General features: G+C 22.6%; 1 protein-coding gene across 17 annotated transcripts; it reads left to right on the top strand.

Moving 5' to 3' along the window:
* The first annotated feature begins 245 nt into the window (after positions 1-245).
* On the top strand, positions 246-20,786 carry LOC129609662 (F-BAR domain only protein 2). 17 transcript variants are annotated; one of them, XM_055521724.1, is made up of 17 exons: positions 246-444; positions 2,730-3,359; positions 4,209-4,775; positions 5,298-5,396; positions 5,459-5,555; positions 6,166-6,777; positions 7,906-8,106; positions 10,828-10,950; positions 16,464-16,575; positions 16,970-17,169; positions 17,236-17,405; positions 18,695-18,954; positions 19,023-19,364; positions 19,437-19,610; positions 19,677-20,012; positions 20,093-20,322; positions 20,395-20,786. In XM_055521724.1, the coding sequence occupies exons 2-17, from the start codon at positions 3,330-3,332 to the stop codon at positions 20,487-20,489; spliced, it is 3,648 nt and encodes a 1,215-aa protein (XP_055377699.1). In that variant the 5' UTR covers positions 246-444; positions 2,730-3,329; the 3' UTR covers positions 20,490-20,786. The 17 variants fall into 17 exon arrangements, with proteins under 17 accessions (XP_055377699.1, XP_055377696.1, XP_055377702.1 ...); XM_055521721.1 differs by having other exon boundaries at positions 2,746-3,359; XM_055521727.1 differs by having other exon boundaries at positions 2,746-3,359; positions 16,473-16,575.
* Positions 20,787-21,881: the final 1,095 nt, after the last annotated feature.

Here is a 21,881-nt window from a genome sequence, read left to right on the forward strand (position 1 = left end):
GTTGGATAAACAGCACTTTCTTTATTGTATAAAAATGTTATTGTCCGGATTGAATGGAAATCTACCTTTAATATTTGATTTTTATCTCGTTCTTTTTACATCATGGCCTTGTAATATAATTTTAAGATTTTTTTATATAATATGGCATTGTTCCAAATAGAATTTTGCAGACATATTTTGACAATTAATATGTCATGTTTTAAATTTTTCTAGTGTCGCTGTTGTCAGAAAATATGAAGTATTGCCAGAAAAAATGAGTTCGGTTCGGTGAAGGAAAATTGATTTAATTTTTGTATCGAAAAAATACCCATTTTTATTATATTCTTGTTATAAATAATTAACTAATTATTTTAAAATATATTAAAAATAAATTTTTGTGCATAATTAATGTTAACAAGTAGTTCATTCATCAATGTAAAAAGTTTAAATCACATAGACTCTGAGGTAATTATATTTAGCATATCCAATGGGTTTTTAAGAAACCTCAGAATTTAGATTACAGAAACATATAATAGTTAAAAAACATAATAGAATAAAAAAACATAATTTAAATATAAATGAAAAACAATACTGTTCATTGATGATCTAATACTGGGCATTTTGAATTTGTTCAAAATTCATTTTTAAAATTGTTAACTAAAAGTAGGGGCTGCTGAACGAAACGAATAATAAAAAAGTCATTTTAAATTACAATCAATCTTTTTATTCTTAAAAAAAAAAACGTAGCCATAGTGAAATCATTTTAAAAAGTAATTAAAAAGTAAGTTTATAAAGAAAGTTTACTATTAGAAATTTTAAAAAAATAGAAATTTGAAAAATTCTGTCCCTTTATCTACTTAATTGAATTACATTTTTAAGGTTAATCAAAAGAGAAGAAAGAATAAATAATTAAAATTGCTTCGTTTGGTTAATTTTTGTTCACTTTATTGTATGTAACTTGAAGTATACAATAAATTATAAAAACAAAATAATAAAACATTATATTTTTCATACTTCCATACTTATATATGTACATATTTAGAATTTTTTCGCTTATGTGATCTTGTGACTATCAGAAAATTTAATAAATCTTATTTTAGAATTAAGGTTGGTAGGTAAGTGTGCATATTTACACTAACGTTTTATAAATCTCCTGTAAACAAACAAAATGTGATAATAAATTAACCAAAAATATAATTAATTTAGCCACTAATCTTTTGAGTTAAAAATTTTAATTATTTAGTAGTTTTTTTATAATTTCATTGATAATGATAATACAAAAAGAATTGCAAAGTATTTTCTACTACAATAGTGGGGAGAAAAATATTTTCTTTTTGTTTTTTTCTTTTTGTACATACATATCTGTACTTATATTATGAAAGATATCATACATATATTATATTCAATGTTGTAAAGGTCAAATGTTTCTTGTATAAAGTCAATGGATGCAATTGAAGCTTCGTAATTCATTGAAATTAATTGAATATACTTATTTGCTTCTCCTATGCGGCACTTATTATTATCAGTGATTCAATTTTTTTTGTTTTACTTTAACTAGTGACGGTGGTTCTTATTTTGCAATACATTATGTTGTTGTTATTTAAAGATTTGATAAGAATTTAGTTATCTAAATATATATGTCTATAATTACTTATATAGTATATAAATTTCAATATTATGATAAGTATTTTGCATAAATATGCTCTATAATCAACGAAATAAAAGATTCTGTTAGAATAAAGAATATTATTTGTTTGAGAATAAAAGAATTTAACTTATTAGTACCACCGATATTATAAAGTTGTTATTTATTTATTTAGAGATTTATTTATTATTTTAGATTTATTTATTAATTTAGAATTGTTATTTATTTATTCAATGCTCTATTCAATCTATAGTTCATGATTTACCAGAAATCAAAATTTTAAATTTGAAATATATTCTGGATAGGATGCCAGGTGTCGTATGTCCATTTATTTCAGTAAAATTTGGCTTATCCTTTATTTTTTTTTTTTTTTTTTTTTTTTTCCTTTGTTCACTCCTAGAAGGAGCATAGGGCTAGTGCATGATTTCTCACGCACTAGTTTCATAGCGTCATAAGGTTTAACTAGGTAGGTGACTAGCCTGCCGGCTTATCCTTTATAGTTTCATTATAATATAATTTGATAAACTTACCTATTTATAAGTATTTACCAATGTACCTATCAAATTATAAGTACTCCTCTTAGAACCTTAGAAAGAGCGTATAACCATAATCGCTCCCCAATTCAAATAAAGATATGGTAACATTAGAATTGTTTTAAATAAGTTTTATACCCTCAGTTGCAATAAATTGCCTATATAATTCCTAAGTATATAAATTTAAATTTGTTTTAAACTAAGAAAAAACTAGGGGAGAAATTTAAACACAACCCCTTTTTTCTAGTTAGAGTCCAAAATATTCTAATAATTTTATGAAACCAAGATAACAAATTATACCTGGCTATAGCTACGTAGTAATACATGTAAGTTTTAAATTTTAATTGAAATAAATAAATTTATAATTTTAATTGTAGCAAGTTATATATTATTGATTCAATTCAAATTTCAATATTATGTAGGCATAGAAGGTAGGTAGCCTACTTATATATATAATTTATTATTAAGTATATGACAAAACTAAACAAATTTTTAATATTTTAGAAATTTGAATACCTACTTACATATGTATATTAAATTTATCGTATACTAAATATTATTTTCAATATCAGATATTTTATTTTTCAGATTGCGAAAAAACCCAAGTATCAGTTGAATATTATAATTACTTGTAAAAACACTAATTTCAAGACATTGTTGTTCAACGACAATAAGATGTAAGATTACTATTTCCTGCACCTCAAATGGAAACAATCACAAAATAAAATTAAAATACGATACCAGCAAAAAAATTTAAATCTGAAAAAAAGAGAAAAAAAAGAAGAAATATTGATAAAATTATTTATTTTTTTTTTGTTTTACTAATGTTCTTTTATAAAAAGAAAATCTGCATGTGACGTGAATATTCAAAATTTTAAGATTGGTCGCTAACTGCAGTTTTAATTTTTTATTGTTTTTGTAACGTTGTGTTTTCATTATTGAAAGATATAAGATACAAGTCATGTTCAATTTAAATGTTTATTTAAAATTTATTTCAAATTTAAATTTAATTAGTTAGATGTTTGTTATAAGTAATATTTATTGATTTTTTTGAAATTGTATTAATTAACGAGCAAATTAAGTAGAAGCTTGAAAATAAGATTTAACAAAAAGATATTTGAGAACTTATACGCTGAAAATTAAGAAAACAGAAAATTTTGTATATTTTCAAGATGACGGTCGATTTTAATGATTATTTTTGGGTGAGTATACAAAACGAATATTTTTTTTATTGCACAAATTTTAAAATAAAATTTTAAAATCAATGTACCCATTTTTCTTGATACAAACTGCAACTTTAGTTAAATTGCACTAACATGGTTTTTAAACCAATTGAAACTTTAAAACAGTTGTTAGGTAAATAATATATACATATATTCCCTATAGTTTTTATTTCATGCAGTAGTATTATTACTTTGTCAATATGTTTATATGCTTTCCATAATATTGTTATGTATGCATGTTCTATTTGATAGAAACCTTTGCTTATATTCTTTAATAGGAACCTACAAACGGTACATGATTTTAATATAGTAGGATCGTTTTATGAATGTTTGGAAGGATGGTAATTCATTTTAAATTTCTTTAAATTTTTATATTATTTTAAAAATATTGAATATTAGAAATTGAAAAGAATTGAATTACAATGTAAGGAGTGAACTGTAAAATTCTATAACTTTTTTGGTAAAAGGTTAGATAAGAGTAGTTAAAAAATTATCATTTAACACTTTTTTAAAATAATAAAAAGAATCAAATACTTCACTAGATAAAATTATAAAATAATGATAAATTTGCAATTCAACTGTAAATTTTTAAGTATATAAGTTATGGGCGTATATTTATTTGAATTTTAGTTCCGATTTTTCAACACACATCAATTGTTAGTGTTAATTGTTTAATACAACTAACAATACATGAGAACACATTAATTATTTTCAACTTATTTAAATAAAACAAGTGAAATATGGTACATCTAATATTTATTTTAATTTTCATTAAGTTAATTAATTTTTTAAATAATCAAACTAATAAGATTTCATCAATTGTTTTAGGGAGAAAAAAACAATGGCTATGATGTTCTTTATCACAATATGAAATTTGGATTTGTTGCTAGCAAAGAATTATCAGATTTTTTTCGAGAGAAAACCAATGTTGAGGAACAAAATTCTAAATTGATGACAAAATTAGCCCATAAAGCTGGTTCTGGTACTCTAAATGGAACGTTTGCCCCAATATGGGGTATATTAAAGAGTTCAGCAGAACGTTTATCGAATTTGCATTTACAAATGGTACAAAAACTAAGTGAATTAGTTAAAGATATAAGTAAATATGCTGATGAATTACATAAAAAACATAAATTAGTCAAAGATGAAGAATCAAGTACATTAGAAGCTGTTCAAGCAATGCAATCATCTACACAGGCTGTTCAAAAATCAAAAGATTTATATACAAATAAAATGCAAGAATTGGAAAAATTACGAAAAGAAAATGGTACTTCGAAAGATATTGAAAAAGTTGAAACAAAATTGAAAAAATTACAAGATGATTATAAAAATTTGATGGATAAACATGCACCTATTAAGCTAGAATTTGAAAACAAAATGACTGCAACGTGTAGAGTGAGTATTATTTTTTTACATATGCAATTTGAAAGTTAAATAATAATATTTTAATATAAGTACAATTTTTAATTAATAATATAATTATAATCGGGTTTATTAATTATTTTGTAATTAATGTAATGCAAGTTTTAAATTATATTTCGATTTGATTTTGTGATTCAACTTAAGGGGAATGAATCATGAAATGCTTACATAAAAAAATATTTGCAAGTGTTTTGCATTGTTTAACTATAGAAATTTAGAATTAAAACATTTCTTTTGGAAAATATTTTTCTATTTAAAGAGTTTTGAATGTCTTTAAAGTCGATAATTTATGAAATAGATTAAATAAACTGTCCAGAAATTTAAATCCAAAACATGATCCAATCGAAATAGCTATTTTAGAACTTCAGTTCTTCTTAGAATTATAAAAATTTATTATACCATATAAAGGAGAAAATTTAAAATAAATTATATCTCAGACATACATAATTCATTATAAAATATACTTAACAAATAAAAATTACGTTAACATTTTAGAGATTCCAAGAAATCGAAGAAGCACATTTACGGCAAATGAGAGAGTTTTTATCAACATATTTAGAACTTGTACAAACCAACCACGATATGGTTGGACAGGTGAGATTTGATACATAATGAATGTTTTGAAGGATTACTATTTGCTTTTATTTTATTTTTAGGTTCATAGTGAATTCAAGAGACAGTTTCTTGATATGAGTGTTGATAAATTGTTGGAACAATTTGTGTTAAATAAATATACTGGTCTAGAAAAACCAGGTAAGCAGTTAGTTTGTTTTATTAATAGAAAGAAAAAAGTATTAAAAAAAATTTTAAAATTTATAATTTGCTTTATACTGTGTGCCTATGCATTTTTTTCATAAAATTATAAGGCATAAAATTATCGAAGACATAAAATTAATAAAAAACTAGAGTGCCGATATTATTTCTAGCTGTATAATATTAATGTTTTTGCTCGTTTAATGTTTTAGAAAAAATTTGCTTGTTAGGATAAGAAATTTTTGTTTGCCATAATAGAATTCTTAATAAAAATGCAAGGCATGGTACATACAAATTCTTTTAAAAAAATATAAAAAATGCTAGAGATAGTTTTTAATTTTAATTTTACTAAATATTATATGTTTTAATTTTGAATAACATATACGTTTTATTACTTATACTTTTTTCTTTTGATTTTGTGTGTATATTTTTTGGTTTGAAATAAAAAATAAATAACACAACAAAAAACCTAACACAAACAACTGTGAATAAATAAATGTTAAAATCAATGGACCAAAAACAACATAAATACAACAACAAAAAAATATACATATGTGTATATATATATATATATATACATATAATACAAACATGTATATATATTAATCAGAAATCACTGAACTTGAATTAATAAACTTGTCATCGGCGCCATCATCAAGCACAACTCCAGTAGTTTCATCTTTGCATTCTTCAAATCAAACACATAGCAATACATCTTTTGTAAATCAGTTAAGTCAAGTGAATCAATTGCATCATCAACAACAATCACATCAATCAGTACATTCCACTGGTGCAGCTGGTTCTGTATCAGGAGCGACAAATGCCTTAGTAAGTCCAGTGCCATCAGTAACATCTCAACAAAAGGTTTTAGGTACAAGTGGGGGCGGCGGTCCTGGTAGTAGAGGTGTATCACCTGAACCAAACTCAGTAACAAGCACAGTAAGAGCAAATTTAAGAAACTGGTTTTCATCAAATATTCCATCTAAACATTCCGAAAAACCAAACGCTGCGATAACTAATACAAATTTAAATCAAGACAATACAACTTCAAATGTAAGCGGTAATGGAGCATTCAATTCAGAAGGTAACCCAAATCAGCTTCAGCAGCAGCATACAAATCAACAACAAAACCAGGACACAATACAAAGTTCGTATATTTCACCAGCTTTAAGTCAATTGTCTGAACATAATATTTCATTTTCATCAACAAATACTGTCCCAAGTATGTTTTTCTTTTTAAAAACAACATTGTTTCTTTGCTATTTCCTATTTTCAGTTTAAATATAATTTTTTTTTTTTAATATACATTTTTAAAAATTTTAATTATTTCATTTTGTTTGCGTATTGCCACCTGTCTATTTCCATAAAGTAATTTCATAGTGTTTAAGCATTATATTATGTCATTTCATTAATTACTTTATTATTCGTTTGTCTCTGGATATAGTATATTATTTTTTGCAATATAGTTTTTTAATTTAACTATTATTAGAAATACAGAATTATAAGCAATACTGAATATATAACCACTATTGCAGCTGTTTTTGTTCTAAAATGGATTATTATAATTACCATTTTATTTAAAAAAATCGCAGTTATATTAATTATATGACAAATAAATACATATATTTACAAGTTGACGTATCTAAAATATTTTGTGACTGAAAGTTAATACTATTTAAAGTTAATATACTTTTATAAGATCAGTTTTTTCCACAATAAAAAAATAAATTACTTCCGAACGATATGAATTTGTTTCCAATTATGTTTGTATGACAAAGTATAAAAATTTCAAATTGATAACCACGAATCATTTAAATTTTTGGATTAATTTTTTATGATTACTATTGGTATAGTTTTATAGTTGCATAATTTTTCGGAAAATTAACACTAAATGATTGTTACAAAACATAAATACATTTTTGATCTGTGGTTTATTTGAAAATTTGAAAATACACATGTATTTTAAAGTATTTTAATATAAAAATAGGTATTTAAATATTTTTGGATATATTTTTTTTTTTTAATTTTAATTCTGAAAATTTCTAATATTAGTAAATCAACTACCTAAAACCAAAGTTATACAAAATCAATGTAAATTTTACATTATATTAGTTTTTTTTTTTGCAATTTAGTGTTAAATATTTTGAAATATCCCAATTAACATTTTTTAATTTAAAAAATAATTGGTACTTAATTTACTTTCACACGAAAATTAAAAGCAAAGAAAAATAAAAGATTTTTTTTAAAGATTTTTTTTTTCCGAATTTGAAAAGTATAAATTTTTCAAAGTTTTTAAAAAATATGAAAATACAAATATGTATCAATATTTAAAAAAAAAATATAAATTTAGAAAAAGGTCAACAACAAAATGAACAGCAACAGCAAACATCAAAAGTTTCATCGCAACTTCATCAACAACATCAACAACAACAACAATCTACCCAACATCAGCAACAAACGTCGTCGCCACAAGTACAGCAACCAATACAACAAACAAAATCTTCCCGCCGTACTACTTCCCTTCTAAATCTCTTCATGTCTAATTCCCAGGGTAATTGCAATAATGAAAAAAAAAAAAAAACAATTTTTTTAAAAAAAACACAAAAAGAAAAAAAGCAAATCTTCAAATTTTTCACAAAATTATTTTTTTTATTTTGCTTTGCAAAAGGAAAAAAATATTTTTCAAAATCTTTAATTTTCTGCTGTTCTATTCATCACTTATAATAGTCAAAAAAAAAAAATAAAAGACAATAATAGTTTACTATGAAAAATATTTTGAATGTTAACAAAGTTGCTTTTGTTGGCGTGCCGCTGCAAAATAATAAAATGCGCTGCTCTTGTTTTCTTAAAAAATTTTTAAAAATCAGATTGCAAACATACTTTCGTTGACACATTTTTTTTTTCATTTTCAATTAATTAAATAATTTTTTTCTTTTGATTTTGAAGATACTACTTTCATTATACGTTTTTATAAAAAAGAAATTCATTTTTTATGTTAATGTTCAAAATATTTTTAAACTATTTTAAAATAACTTACTTTTTTCCTGTATTTTCATTAACTTCTTAATTTTTAATTCCTTACTTACTTATAATTATGCTTATTTTTTTTTGTAACTTCCCCATTTTAACATTTCTAATTATTAATTCTTGTTTTAATTGCGCTCCATACGTTTAAGTTTAAGTTTAATTCACTTTTTTCTTAATTTTGTTTATTGTTTTAATTTTATTTTAATTTAGGATATTTGTCAAATAGAATTAATTTGAATTTTTGAGTTTATATAAAGTTTTTATAAAGTTTAAAACATTGACTAGATAAAAAAATGTTATAAGAAATACCGTGTTTTTTCCCTTTTCAATAATAATTAATTTTAAATTATTTAATTAAATTCAATTAACTATTGTTTATTTCAAATTTTACAAATATCCTCTTAATGTATTTTTTATTTTATTACATAAATTATTATAAATGCCTTTTTAAACAAATATTACATTTGCGCTTTTTGCTTTTCAACAGCAAAATAACTAACTCTGATTCAATAGAGACACAAAACAATAACTTGTGTTTATACCCCGTAATTTGCACTTTTTAATAATATTGTATCAAAAACTAGAAAAAAAAAATTAATCAAATCAACGAAATTATTTTTAATGTTATATTAAAATTTAATTTATATGTTATTTCTAATAATGAGTTATATTAGTATTACAAACAAAATGAAAAATTAAAAAGAAAGTAAAAGTTTTACTATAAATATAATATTATATAATATAGTTGAAATTGCACGAGCATTTTTATAAAACCCATCAAGTTAAAATTCAATTCAAAAGCATATAATAATTCAATACATTTTTTGTTTCATTATTCGCACAATTTAAATGAATGTCCAACCGGCAAGATCACGCTTTTAAGTGAAAAAACTTTTATTTATTCTGTTTTTTTTTTCCATCATAACTTTGTATCAGTTTGCTTCCAATTAACTTGAAAGTTTTCCATGACACCTAAATATTTTTTTAAACTTTTTCTTATATGATTTTGTTAGAGAAAGGCTTAATATCAAATAAAATGTTTGTTCTTTGCAAGAAAAAATGTTTTTTTTTTTTGTAGTAAAACAATTATTATTATTAGAATTATGTAAGTTAGTTACTATGTACCATCGTATTTTACTTTCGAAAATTCTGTTTCATAAAAGATATATTTTATAAATTTTATGTCTTTTATTTAAATTTTCAGATCTCTTGAGGAAATTAAAATTATAACCTATTTATTTCAAAAAAATTGTTAATTAAATGTAAAATTATTAATTTAGATAAAGAAAAAAATTCAATAATTTGCAAAAACTTGCTATTTAGTAAATTACAAAATATAATTTTCATTTAGCAATGTTAAATATGGTCTTAAAAGTTTGTTATACATATTTTCTTATTAAAATTTAAAACTAGTAATTTACAATTTAGAATAATTTAATTTTTTAAATGGAAACTGTTGCTTAGCTAAAAATTCGTAATCTTTTATGTTGTAACAATTTTGCATTACTTTGTAACCTAAAAATGATAAAAAATTTTTAAATCCAATAAATCTATACGATTATTTCATACTAGTAGTTAATAATTTGTTACAAATATTGTTAATGAAGATATGAAATCTAATCTAATCGAATTGTTTTATATTTTAATTACATTTAACTTGTTTCACAAAATTAGCGAATAATTTTAAATTCAATTTTCAAATTTATTAACTTTTTTTAAGTATAATTTTAATTTCATTCACTGATCTGTAAATAAAAAAAATTTAAGACATAATATAAAACAAATTTTAAAATTTAAGGCATTATTTCAAAATATAAATCCTCGAATTAAAAAAAAAAATATTTGTGTTTGTTGATAAAAAAAAAGTGCAGTTTTGTAGTAATGAAGATTTTTTTTTAAAATCTTCCCTTAAAAAAGACCTTTAAAATTCCTTTTAATCTTATTATTTTATTAAAAACTTATTTTTCTAAAAAATTTTTAATGTTTTTCCTGATATTTTCTCATTTTATCTGTATGTATGTTTTCTCGTTTAGTTTTAAGTTTTGTTTAATTGTTTATTTAGTTTTTTTGTTAATTTCATTGTAAAATTTAATTGTTTTGTTTTCTCATATTTGTAAAGAATATTACATAATATACATATAAATACATATAAAATCAAATCAAATGTATGATAGTTCAGAAGTAAGAAAAAAAAAACAAAAACAAAAAATACAAAAACGAAACCACAAAAAAAAATATTTTGCAGGAAGCCGGGAAAGCCGTGAACAGGTTGAAGCCTTGTCAGCTCCAACGAGCCCGAATGAACAAGGCTTGTCCAATCAAAATATTTCACAAATTGGAAGGAATCCTTTATTAAGAGGTTCAAAATGTAATTGGATTTTTTTTTCTTTTATTATTTTTTAATTTATTTTTTCTCAAATTAAGAAATACGATTCTCTTTTAATTTTGATTTCCTCACAAAATTTGATTTTAATTTTGAAAAATAATTTCAAATTAATATTTTCGTAAACGGCTTATATTTTACTTTAAAATATTGTAGGCTTATTAAATAATAATTTTGCTTTTAAACCACCTTTATTGTTTTTTTCTTATATTTCAAAGAACTCTGTTTTAATATTTATTTTGGGTAGTATAAAAAAATTCTTTTTATATATGTAAATAAGTACTTAAGCAAATACTTTATTAAAAAGCAATCATACGAAAGAATGAATATTTATATTTTGTAACTTAATAAACAAAATGAAGTCTTTAATGATTTTTTGTTAACGGTGTGATACACAACGAATTTTCAGTAGAATATTTACTAGAATTGCATTTATTGTAATTATAATAAAATGATTAGGATTTTCTATAATTCAAACATGCATTTAAAGTTTTAAATTAAATTTTGAAAATATTTTCACACATACTTACATGTTTACAGAAACTGAATATGTATTTTACTTTTGCAGATTTGTACCAAGCTCGAGTAATTTTTCAATATCCAAGATTGTTCTATTATGCTGTTCTTCTAATTTATAATATTTTTTCAGTTCTTATAAAAAAACTTAAAAACTCCTTTAGAACTTTAAGCACAATTTTCATTTTCAGAATATGTTTTATATCAACATACAAGTTAGAACTAAGTTATCGAAAATCTTCTGTTTCATACACAAGACATGTATGTACTTCTTTATTTCAGATTTGCTTTTTTCATTTAATATTTTTCCTCATGCATTAATACACTTTCCTTTTTTTAATTTGAATTCGATTTGTTTTCATTACCTATGATTCCAATTTATATTTTTAATTATTACCTTTCTTCAGCAAATTTTTGTTAAAAAATGAAATTCTACAAGCTAATTACAATTTCCTTTTTGCATCAAATAAAATATTTGTAATATTAATTATCGTTTTCTTAATTGAAATTTTCTTTTTTAATTTAAGAAATTCTGATTAAATTCAATCTTTAATTGAATTGAGGAAAAATAGGAAAATCTAGTGGATTTTGTAAACAAACAGAAAAAAAAAATATTTCTATTCATTCTTGGAAAACTTCCCTACATTTTTTTGCACTTATTTATTCCTAGTATGTATTTAAAATGTTTAGTATTTTATATATGTAAATTTTGATAAGTATTAGAAGTAAATTAATTTGGCTGCACTTTTATACACTGTAAGATGATTGATATAGTTAGTATTGAAGTATATATAGATCTAAGATTATTGCATGAGTGAGTACAATAAATATTATAATATAGTTTTCATGTAAAAATGTACATATTAATTATTCAGCAAAGTAAAATATTAATTAATAAAAAATATAAAAAATTTTTAAGAGCTCTTATATTAAAAATTTGTTATATATAATATTAATTATATAAAAAAAAAATAAAAAGTTAAGAGTGTGTTTCAACTTAATCATTGTTGCACTTAATGATTTATATATTCATTTGAATCAAGTTAAATCAACTTTTATAAAATTTGAATTAATAAACAACTAGCTACTACAAATTTAATTTTCCTATTTTATTCTTTGTCTTCTTAGCTAAAAATCGCTATTCAAACATTTAATAAAAAAGTTTGATTTCTTTAAAATTTTTTTATTTTATATTTACAAAATCTTAATTTATAATAATATCTCAAATTATTTCAATATTTTAATTTAATATATATGCTTAAATAAATTTAGCACAATTCTATATTTTATGCACGAAACAATTTATATGATGATTAAATTTATTCAATTTATTCGTATTTCAATTAGAATTAAATTATTTATACGAATTAAATAAATAAAAATTACTCAAATTTATATACATTATGTAATTTTGATTATCTTAAATATTTTGTAGTTTAAAGAATATTAAGCCATATAGATAATTTTAAAAGTTATAAACAAATTTATACAATTTTATTGCATGATCGCATATGAGAAATATTGAAAGTAAGAGTTTTTGATTTTTTTGTACGTTAGATATCTACTCGTTTATTAAAAAGGTTATATATTTATATAAATTGATAATAATCATATTAATAATATTTTTATTAGTTTGTTTGTTTATTTTTGTTTTAGTTGATTTATTGTTTTTAACTTATTAACTTTCATAACCTGCTAATAATTTTCTATACTAACAATTTTCTTAAAATAAATTAAATTATAATTTTTTATTATTTTTAATTTTGTTACTGTATATATATATATATATATATACCTATCCTGCCTGTAATCTATTTCAGCAGAGAAGGAAAGTGGGCGGGAAGGTCCAGTATAAATTTTTACATACATATATAAAAACAACCTCATATATCAAATAAATAGTACAAATCCCGATGATAAGCTAACTATTATTAATATTAATTATAAAATATATCCGAAATAAATAATAAATATTAAAATTTTGGAAAATAAAAAATATCTGATATTTGATGATAGTAGTTAAATTTGAAAATAAAATTTATATCGATTAATAATAATATTCAAATATTATAATAGCTTTTTAATTGAAGTTTAAATTTCTTATTTCAATTAAAAATAAATGTACTCTTTTGCCTTCTTATTAATTAGTTATTTTCCTTTGCTTTTAATTTTTTTTTTAATTTAATTTATTCTATTTTTTTTTTTAATAATAATTTTATAAAATTAATGTGAATTGCATAAAACAATAATAACAATTATTGCTTGACTTTTAATGTGCCCAAAAACTTTATAAAAAAAATTCTTATGAATTCTTGAGTTTATATGATAATACTATAAAAATATTATAGTATCATAATTTAATCTTCAAGTTGATTAAAATTATATTTTGTAAAACAGTCAGTTTTCTATAATAATTCATAAAACATGAATTAATAATGCTGTGTAAAAATTATAAATTCGCATTTTAAATTACTATGAATTTTTGTTTGGTATTTAAAGAAATCAAAAACAAAAAAAAATTTAGTTAGAATTACAGAATTTAGTTAGATCTAAATTTTAGTTAGAATTACAATCATACCCCATTTTTGTTACTATACAGCAAAAAATAGACCAGTTTAATTTGTAACTCTTGGGAAATTCTGCTACAGAATACCTTGTTTTTTTGTAATTTTTTGTTTTAGCACTCTTAGACTTCCAAACAGGCGTTGCTATTGGCAGAACTATTTTTTTAAATATCGCACTGTAGTTCTAAGTATAAGAGAACTGATTTAATAAACATGCACTTAACCATAATCATTAAATCTTAATAGCCAAGTAAATAAAAATGTCTTTTTTCCTTATTTTTTTCTTTAGTAAATATCTTACCTTAATATTTTTTAATTTTAATACATATGTAGAAGACGTTTTATAGTATTAATCATATAATTGCACAATGTAAAAAAAGTTGCTATCTTCTATTTGAGCACTGCTCTGGTATAGTATAAAGCCACGCAATCATAAGCTGATTTCTCCTAAACGGAAGAATTGGCGACACGGAATTAAAAAGAAAAATTTTTGTTTTAACAGTTCAAAAAAAACAAAATCTTTTTAAGGATATATTTTTTTTTAATGAAAACTTCCCTTTTTTTGATTTTTTCTTTTACAAATACCAAAATCAAACTCTAACATTTTTGTGCATGTACATTTATGTATTTGCAAATTCCTTAATATAGAAAAGGACAGTGAAAATTTTATTAACAAAATACAAAACATAAGAAGAAAATGAGAACCGCTCCCTCGGTGTCCTTATATTACCTGTGGCCTTATACTGCCAGTGTAGTAGCTTGAGTAAGAATATTTTTTAAACAACAATCTTTGTTAATTCATAAAAAACGTTGCTGTTGTACAAAACTTCTATACAAAATTTCTTTTTTTTACATTTTAAACTCAAAATGTTTATGATTGCATTTTAATTTTTGGCAATTAAGTATTTTTTTTTTGTTTTCCACGTTATAATTTTTTTTTTAAAAAAGTTTTTTAATTTTCTTAATTTTTTCTTAATTTTATTCTTAAATAACTTCTTGAGTAAGGCCAAGAAATAATGAATTTAACGGAATAACTGAAAATTTTTCTCAATTTTTTTTACAAAAATAGAATTATTGTCTTAAAAAAAGAAAATTTCCATTCTGTTTTGAAGATTTGTAAACTCAACTTAAATTTTAATAAATTTTAAATTTCATTTTAAAATTATGCGTCGTTTTTTTCATGTATTGCACTGTAATAAAAAAAATTCTGGCCGCATTTTTTGTGTTTTCACATTATTAATTTATGATTATACTTTTTTTGTTAGGAGTTTCTCTTCCTATGACTCATAATTATAAATCACATATAATTTTGAACATAATCTTTATTTTTCCATATTAATTAATCACATTAGAATAAAAAGTTAATAGGCTGATTTTGCACTTATTATTTTTTAAATTAGCGATATTTGACTCAAATCATATCTTCGTACAATATTTAAGAGTTTGTGTTTATTAAAAGTAAAATTATTTAAAAGAAAATATAAATGCGAAATATTGTTTTAGTAATCTGAAATTTTTAATTGTGAATTTGTGAAACTGTACAAAATTTTTTAATTACGAGTAGTAAATTTAGATGGATTGTAAGTATATTATTGGAAGTTTTTTCAATAAACTTTGAAACATTAATTACTAACATTTCAAAAAAAATTTAAATTATTAAATATTTTAATGAAATGTGTTAGAATGTAATAAAATAGATTAATGTAATAAATAACATGCTCTGTTGATTTATCAATAATTACAAAATAAGTATTCGCAATACTTACAATTTTTTGCCAACATTTATGAGCGTTTGATACGAACTTCGATATTGATTTGCTAATTATTTACAATAATAAATTTATAAAAGTTACATATTTTTCGGAACTATGTAGAGTTCTGAAATCGTCAATCAAAATGAATCAGCAATAACTTCTTAACCTTGCAAACTTATTGTTTGTATTATAATAACAATTCAGAATGAATATGTGCATTTAAATGATATCATAGTTGATAGTGTTAATTTTTATCAATTAACAAAATTATAAAGAATTTTTATTCTAACAAACAGTTTTAATTTCAAATAAGAAAGTAAAATTGTGTTCTAACCAGAATGGTTTTGGTTTTTAGGAATATATACAAAAGTATATATATATAATTATATATATAATTATAATTATAGTTTTTGTTAATACTTAAACATTTTTATTTGTTTTTTAATAATTTGTTTTTACACTTTTAGTTTCCTTTTTTTTTTTCTCTTCAACGTTTCATTTCTAATTTTTTGATTTACATATACTAGAAATGCATCATTTAAAGAAAAGTAAAAATATTTTTATAATTGAAGAAAAGTAATAAATTAAAAATGATATTTTTTTTAATTGAAAAAAAATTGCTGTATAACATTTTGATTTAGAATTTATTTTTTTCTTAATACAGATAATTTAGTTTCAGGAATTTTACGTAGCCGAAGAGATAAAGCTAAAACAAAAAAATCCAAGAAAAAGAAAGACACTGAAACATCGAGTAACAAAGATGAGAATATAATAATGTAAGTAATTATGCAAAGTTACAAGTATTATTTTAAAAATCAATATTCGAAATAAAATTATCTTGAAACATTGATACGATGTTTATATTATTTTGAATATCAATGATTGTAAAGAGAAAATTGAAAATATTTCGAAAATATTAATAAAATTGGAAAAAAGTTTTTATAATTTTATGTTTTAAGCACTAATCTCGTTTAGAATAATGAAACTAAAATATAGTAACAAAAGCGGTGTTTCAAGAATAAAATTAGATTAAAATAAATATGTGTCTGAGTTAAATTATAAAAATAACAAAATGTAATATAATAATAAATGTTTGTATAATAATAATTGCTTAACGATAAATTTTCTCTTTTATTTTTTTAATTAATATTTTTTTGTAAATGCACTTAGAGATGAGAAATCTGATCAAAAGAATAATGAAAATAGTCCTGTACAAACTCCGGCTACAACAACAGCAAATGTGAATTTTACAAATTCAAATACTGCAACAAGTGGAATAGCTCCTACAGCAACTCCCGAAGTCGATGAAGATGGATACAGTATTAAACCTAGAAATAAAGAAACCAGCTGGAATGATGAAAGAGAGAAGGGTAATTATAATAATAATATAAATTAATTGAAAAAAAAAAATTTATAATTCATAATCTATTTTTTAGGTAACTTTTACTCAAGTTCAGATTCTGATTCTGATAATGACAAACCTGAACGAAAAATTCATGTCGAAATCAAACCATTAAATAATGGTACAGCACCAATATCAGCTAGCGTTGATGAATTAAGAGCTACTGTTGGAAATATTTCCTTATCACCGATTGGAGTTCTTTCGGTAAGAAATCAATCACATATACAAATTTCAAACAGTAATCTTATTCAGAATTATGTTTTTGGATCAGACTTTTCATCTATGAAACAAAACACTTTCATTAAAAATATTTTAAATGTTGTTGTTGTTTTTTATTGTAAATTGAAATCATTTATGGTATTTTTGTTTTATATTGAAATAGAAGTAATATGTTTATTTTATTCCCATCTAATTTCTGTAATTGAAAGAATTTATAATTTGATTATAATAATTATTTTACACTTTATATGCGTTCAAAAAGGATTCTGTAAGATTTTGTCAAAATATTTAAAACGTTTCAGTTGTTTATTTTCAACATTAAACAAAAAACATTTGAGTAATGTTAATTATTCTACATAATGCTTTCATAGCTTTAAGCTTTGCAAATAATTTCAAAATCTTGGAAGTAACACAAAGAAAATAATGTATAGCACTGAAATTTAGAGTGCTCTATTCCTGATAATATTATTCTAATTGACAGTGAATATATTTTTAAAATATTGTACACCAAAGATATTTTTATTCATTTTAATAATTTTTGGGGTCTAAGACAATACAATATTTCTGGTTACTTCAGATTCAACTGCCTCAATACAATTAAATCTAAATATAGCGTTGAATTGCTTTTAGTACCTTTGATTTTAGAATTGAACATTAAAATACTTCATCGTATTTAAGTAAAACTATATTAGTTTAATAGATACATGCTTTGAGCTTAATTTATGTTTGTTGAAATTTTAATCTTTTTCCAAACTTTTTGGTTTTTTAAATATTATGAAAAACCTTAAAATTGGGTTTGTGTTAAATTTTTAAATATTTTTGTTTTAATTAGTTATTTTTTTCTAATAGAAAAAGGAAATTGTATCGTTATCTTAATTTTAAAAACTATTAAAAAAATTTATACAAAAAATTATAAAATTCTCAACTTCTAAAGTTGTTGGTGATCATCGTAGTAGATTTTTGTATTTAATATAAAACATATTTTTCTTTATAACATTTCTGCTATTTTTTTAATATATTTAGTTAAAATTTAATATTTATTTATAACTTATTTTTATGTAACTCAACAAAATTATTTTACTATAAAAATGGCTTTACGTTTACTATCGCTATGTGTTGTTGTTTGGCTCTTTTATTTATACATACATACATACATACACTACCAAAATAAAATCATATATTATGTATTTCTACCGCTACATATCATTTAAATGCATGCTATTATGTAAAAAAATCATATATAACAAAACGAAAAAATTATATGTATATAAAAGAATCGTGGTGGTTCAACTTCTGACAACCACGAAATGAAACGATCACAATCTGTTTCACAAAAATTGGGTGAAAAACCGAGCATTGATTTACTCGGTCTAACTTTATTTCATCAACAGCATAGTCAACATTTACAATCAACCCATTCAAATAATTCATATCAACAGCAAAGTCCTGGTGCATCAAATGCATCAACACCGACAACTGTACATCCTTACGCACCTTTACAAAGTCCAACTTTATCAGTATCCAATAACTCCAGGTGAATTCAATATAAATTTAGTAGTATTTTCATATACAGGATTAAAAAATTTTATTTTATTATGTTAGATATGCTGACTTAGGTGACATATTTTCAACTGAAATAGGAGAAATAAGTGCGTCAGCACCAGCTTCGGCTACTTTATCAAAAGCAAGCAGTAGGCAAATACCAACCCCGACATCTGCAAGCAGTATAGCAATTCCTAGACCACCTTCACGAAGGTCTGAAGCGGCTATTCGTGGCCGTGTTAGCCCTTCTTCAATGTCACGAGCTGACAGTGTTGGTAGCATGGAATTTCGTACTGCTGTTGGTATTGGATCATCGCGTGGTCCATCGCCACTAACAATTGGAATGACTGATACAATACCTTTGGCTGTTGCCTTTCACGAAATAATTCATGCTTACTTTAGGTTTGAGAGTCAATTCCTTAAGTTTTTTTATTTATTAAATTCGATTATTTAACTTATTTTTAATTATTGTAGAGGTAGTGATGAATCTCGATGTCAAGTTAAAATGTCTGGTGATATGATGTTATCATTTCCAGCGGGAATTGTTAGTATACTAGCAAACAATCCGAATCCAGCCAAATTAGGTTTTCGAATTAAACATACACAAAATCTTGAAAATTTAATTCCAAATAAGCAATTAGTTCAAATGTAAGTACAGTTTATAAAAAAAAAAGTTATTTTTATTATGATCGTTTTTTGTATTATTTTTTCTAGAGATAAATTGCAATCGACTAGTTTTAGTACAATGTTAGAATTTGATATGAATGCGTTAACAGCATTATTGAGACGCCAATCTGAACAAAATCCGAATGCATCATATTTTAATGTTGATATATTAAAATATATGATTAAATCTAAGTTAGGTGCATCTTCATGTCCATTTCAATTAGTTAGTTATTGGAAATGTGAACCGACTCACACAGCATTAAAAATTGATTACAAATATAATAGCCATGCTATGGCATCTCCATCATCATTATTAAACTTAATTATATCAGTGCCGGTTGATGGTGATGTTAAAAATGTCCAATCAAAACCTCATTCAGTTTGGTGTGTACCTTTTTAAAAAAAAAACTTTTCTGCTGTGTTTGCTTTCTTTTAATTAATTGTTTTTTTTTTTATTTTTTAAGGCTTGGAGAATCCAATCGTTTAGTTTGGAATTTCACAGATATTTCTCAACATTCTGAAGGCAACGGTATTGGAACGTTAAGAGCAAGATTAGAAGTTCGTAATGGTCCTTCAACTCCTTCAACTTTGACTGTGCAATTTAATTGTGAAGGAACAACTTTATCTGGTATCGAATTCGAATTGGTAGGAACTGGTTACAGGTTATCATTAGTTAAAAGAAGATTTGTGGCTGGTAAGTTTTACTTTATTTTGAGAATTATGTATTATTATGGGACCTAAATTAAATAAAATAAAAACTTTTTAGGTAAATATATATGTGAAGGGGATGGTATTAGAAATATCACAACACCTACTCCACCGACGTCTGTTGGAAGTCCGTATTCAGCAAAATCGAATTAAAAATACAACATAGTGAAATATAATTAACATATGTATGTAAATGTTCATATTAATATTATTTAAAACAAACTTAGTTTTTAAAATTAATAATAAAAATGTTTTTGTATATTATTGTAAAATTTTCGAAAAGGAAAAAACCAATAGAAATACTAATTTTTTTAAATACATACTAGGAAAGGAAAAGCTACAAATCATAAAAACAATAAATATTAAAATAAAAACTAGAAAATGAATCACTAACTTTTGAAACTTAAAAAAAATTTATTACTTCTTTCAAGAACAAATAATACTACTATTATCTGTTATACTATTATAAAAAAAAATAAATAAAAATTATATACTATGTGTATTATCAGAACGAAAAACGAAAAAAAAATATACTATTTTACTATTTTTACTCAAATAGAAAAAATATTTTAGGAGCATGAACTATAAAAAAAAGAAGATAAATATCCATTTTTGCAAACATTATTAAATTTTAATTTGATTTATTTAAAAGCAAAAATAAGAAACGCTTTTTTATGATATGTTATGTTAAGTAAATATTGTATTGTATGCATAGGCATTATCTTTGATATATTTATTTATACGCTAACTTTTCATTAAGTTCTGCTTATTCTATTTCTTCTAATTTACGAATATCGCACTAGTTAATTTAGTTTTTGCCAACGAAAAATTTTATGTAGTAGACAAATCAACTTTTTAACCAAACTTTTAAATTTCAATTTCTGTTGTTCTTCATTAAATGATTTTTTTTATTTCTTTTTATCCAAAGTAAATTTTTATTTACATTCAGAACTAAAGTTTTTAAGTAGTAACGTAAGTTTTAATTTCATTACATCAGACGAGACAATATAAAATAAAATAAAATAAATATTCAACTACGTAATATTTTATATTTTCTTTGTCAGAATTGCCAAAAAAATTTAATTTCAAATAACTGGGTGTGAAGAAAATTGGTACGAAAAAAAAATATTTTAGTATTTATTAAAAACCAGAAGTGTTTTGAAGAAATAGAATATTGATGGGATGATAAAATATTTTGTGGAATCAAATAAAAAATAATGTATGTATTATATTTGTGAATACATTAGTATAATATTGAAAATATTTTTGAAGACATAACATGATAACTGCAATATTTTTGTTCTTTATTTTTTACAATTAATCGTTATTATTAGAATAATTAGATTTTCAAATCATAGTATGTTTTTCCAGACAGAAAATTTATCAAGCTTTTTATGGGCAGTTTTCCCGCTTTACCTATCTTTTACAATTATCTGAATTGTAATTGAATTCAGTTAGATAATAGATTTGGTTACGGAAAATTCAAATATTGTAATATCCTTATTTTCTTTTAGGTAGTTTTGATATTGAATTTTAAAATTTATA

Source organism: Condylostylus longicornis, unplaced genomic scaffold, assembly GCF_029603195.1.
Source record: "Condylostylus longicornis isolate FDR11 unplaced genomic scaffold, ASM2960319v2 ptg000040l, whole genome shotgun sequence".
In the NCBI taxonomy this organism is placed as follows: domain Eukaryota; kingdom Metazoa; phylum Arthropoda; class Insecta; order Diptera; family Dolichopodidae; genus Condylostylus; species Condylostylus longicornis.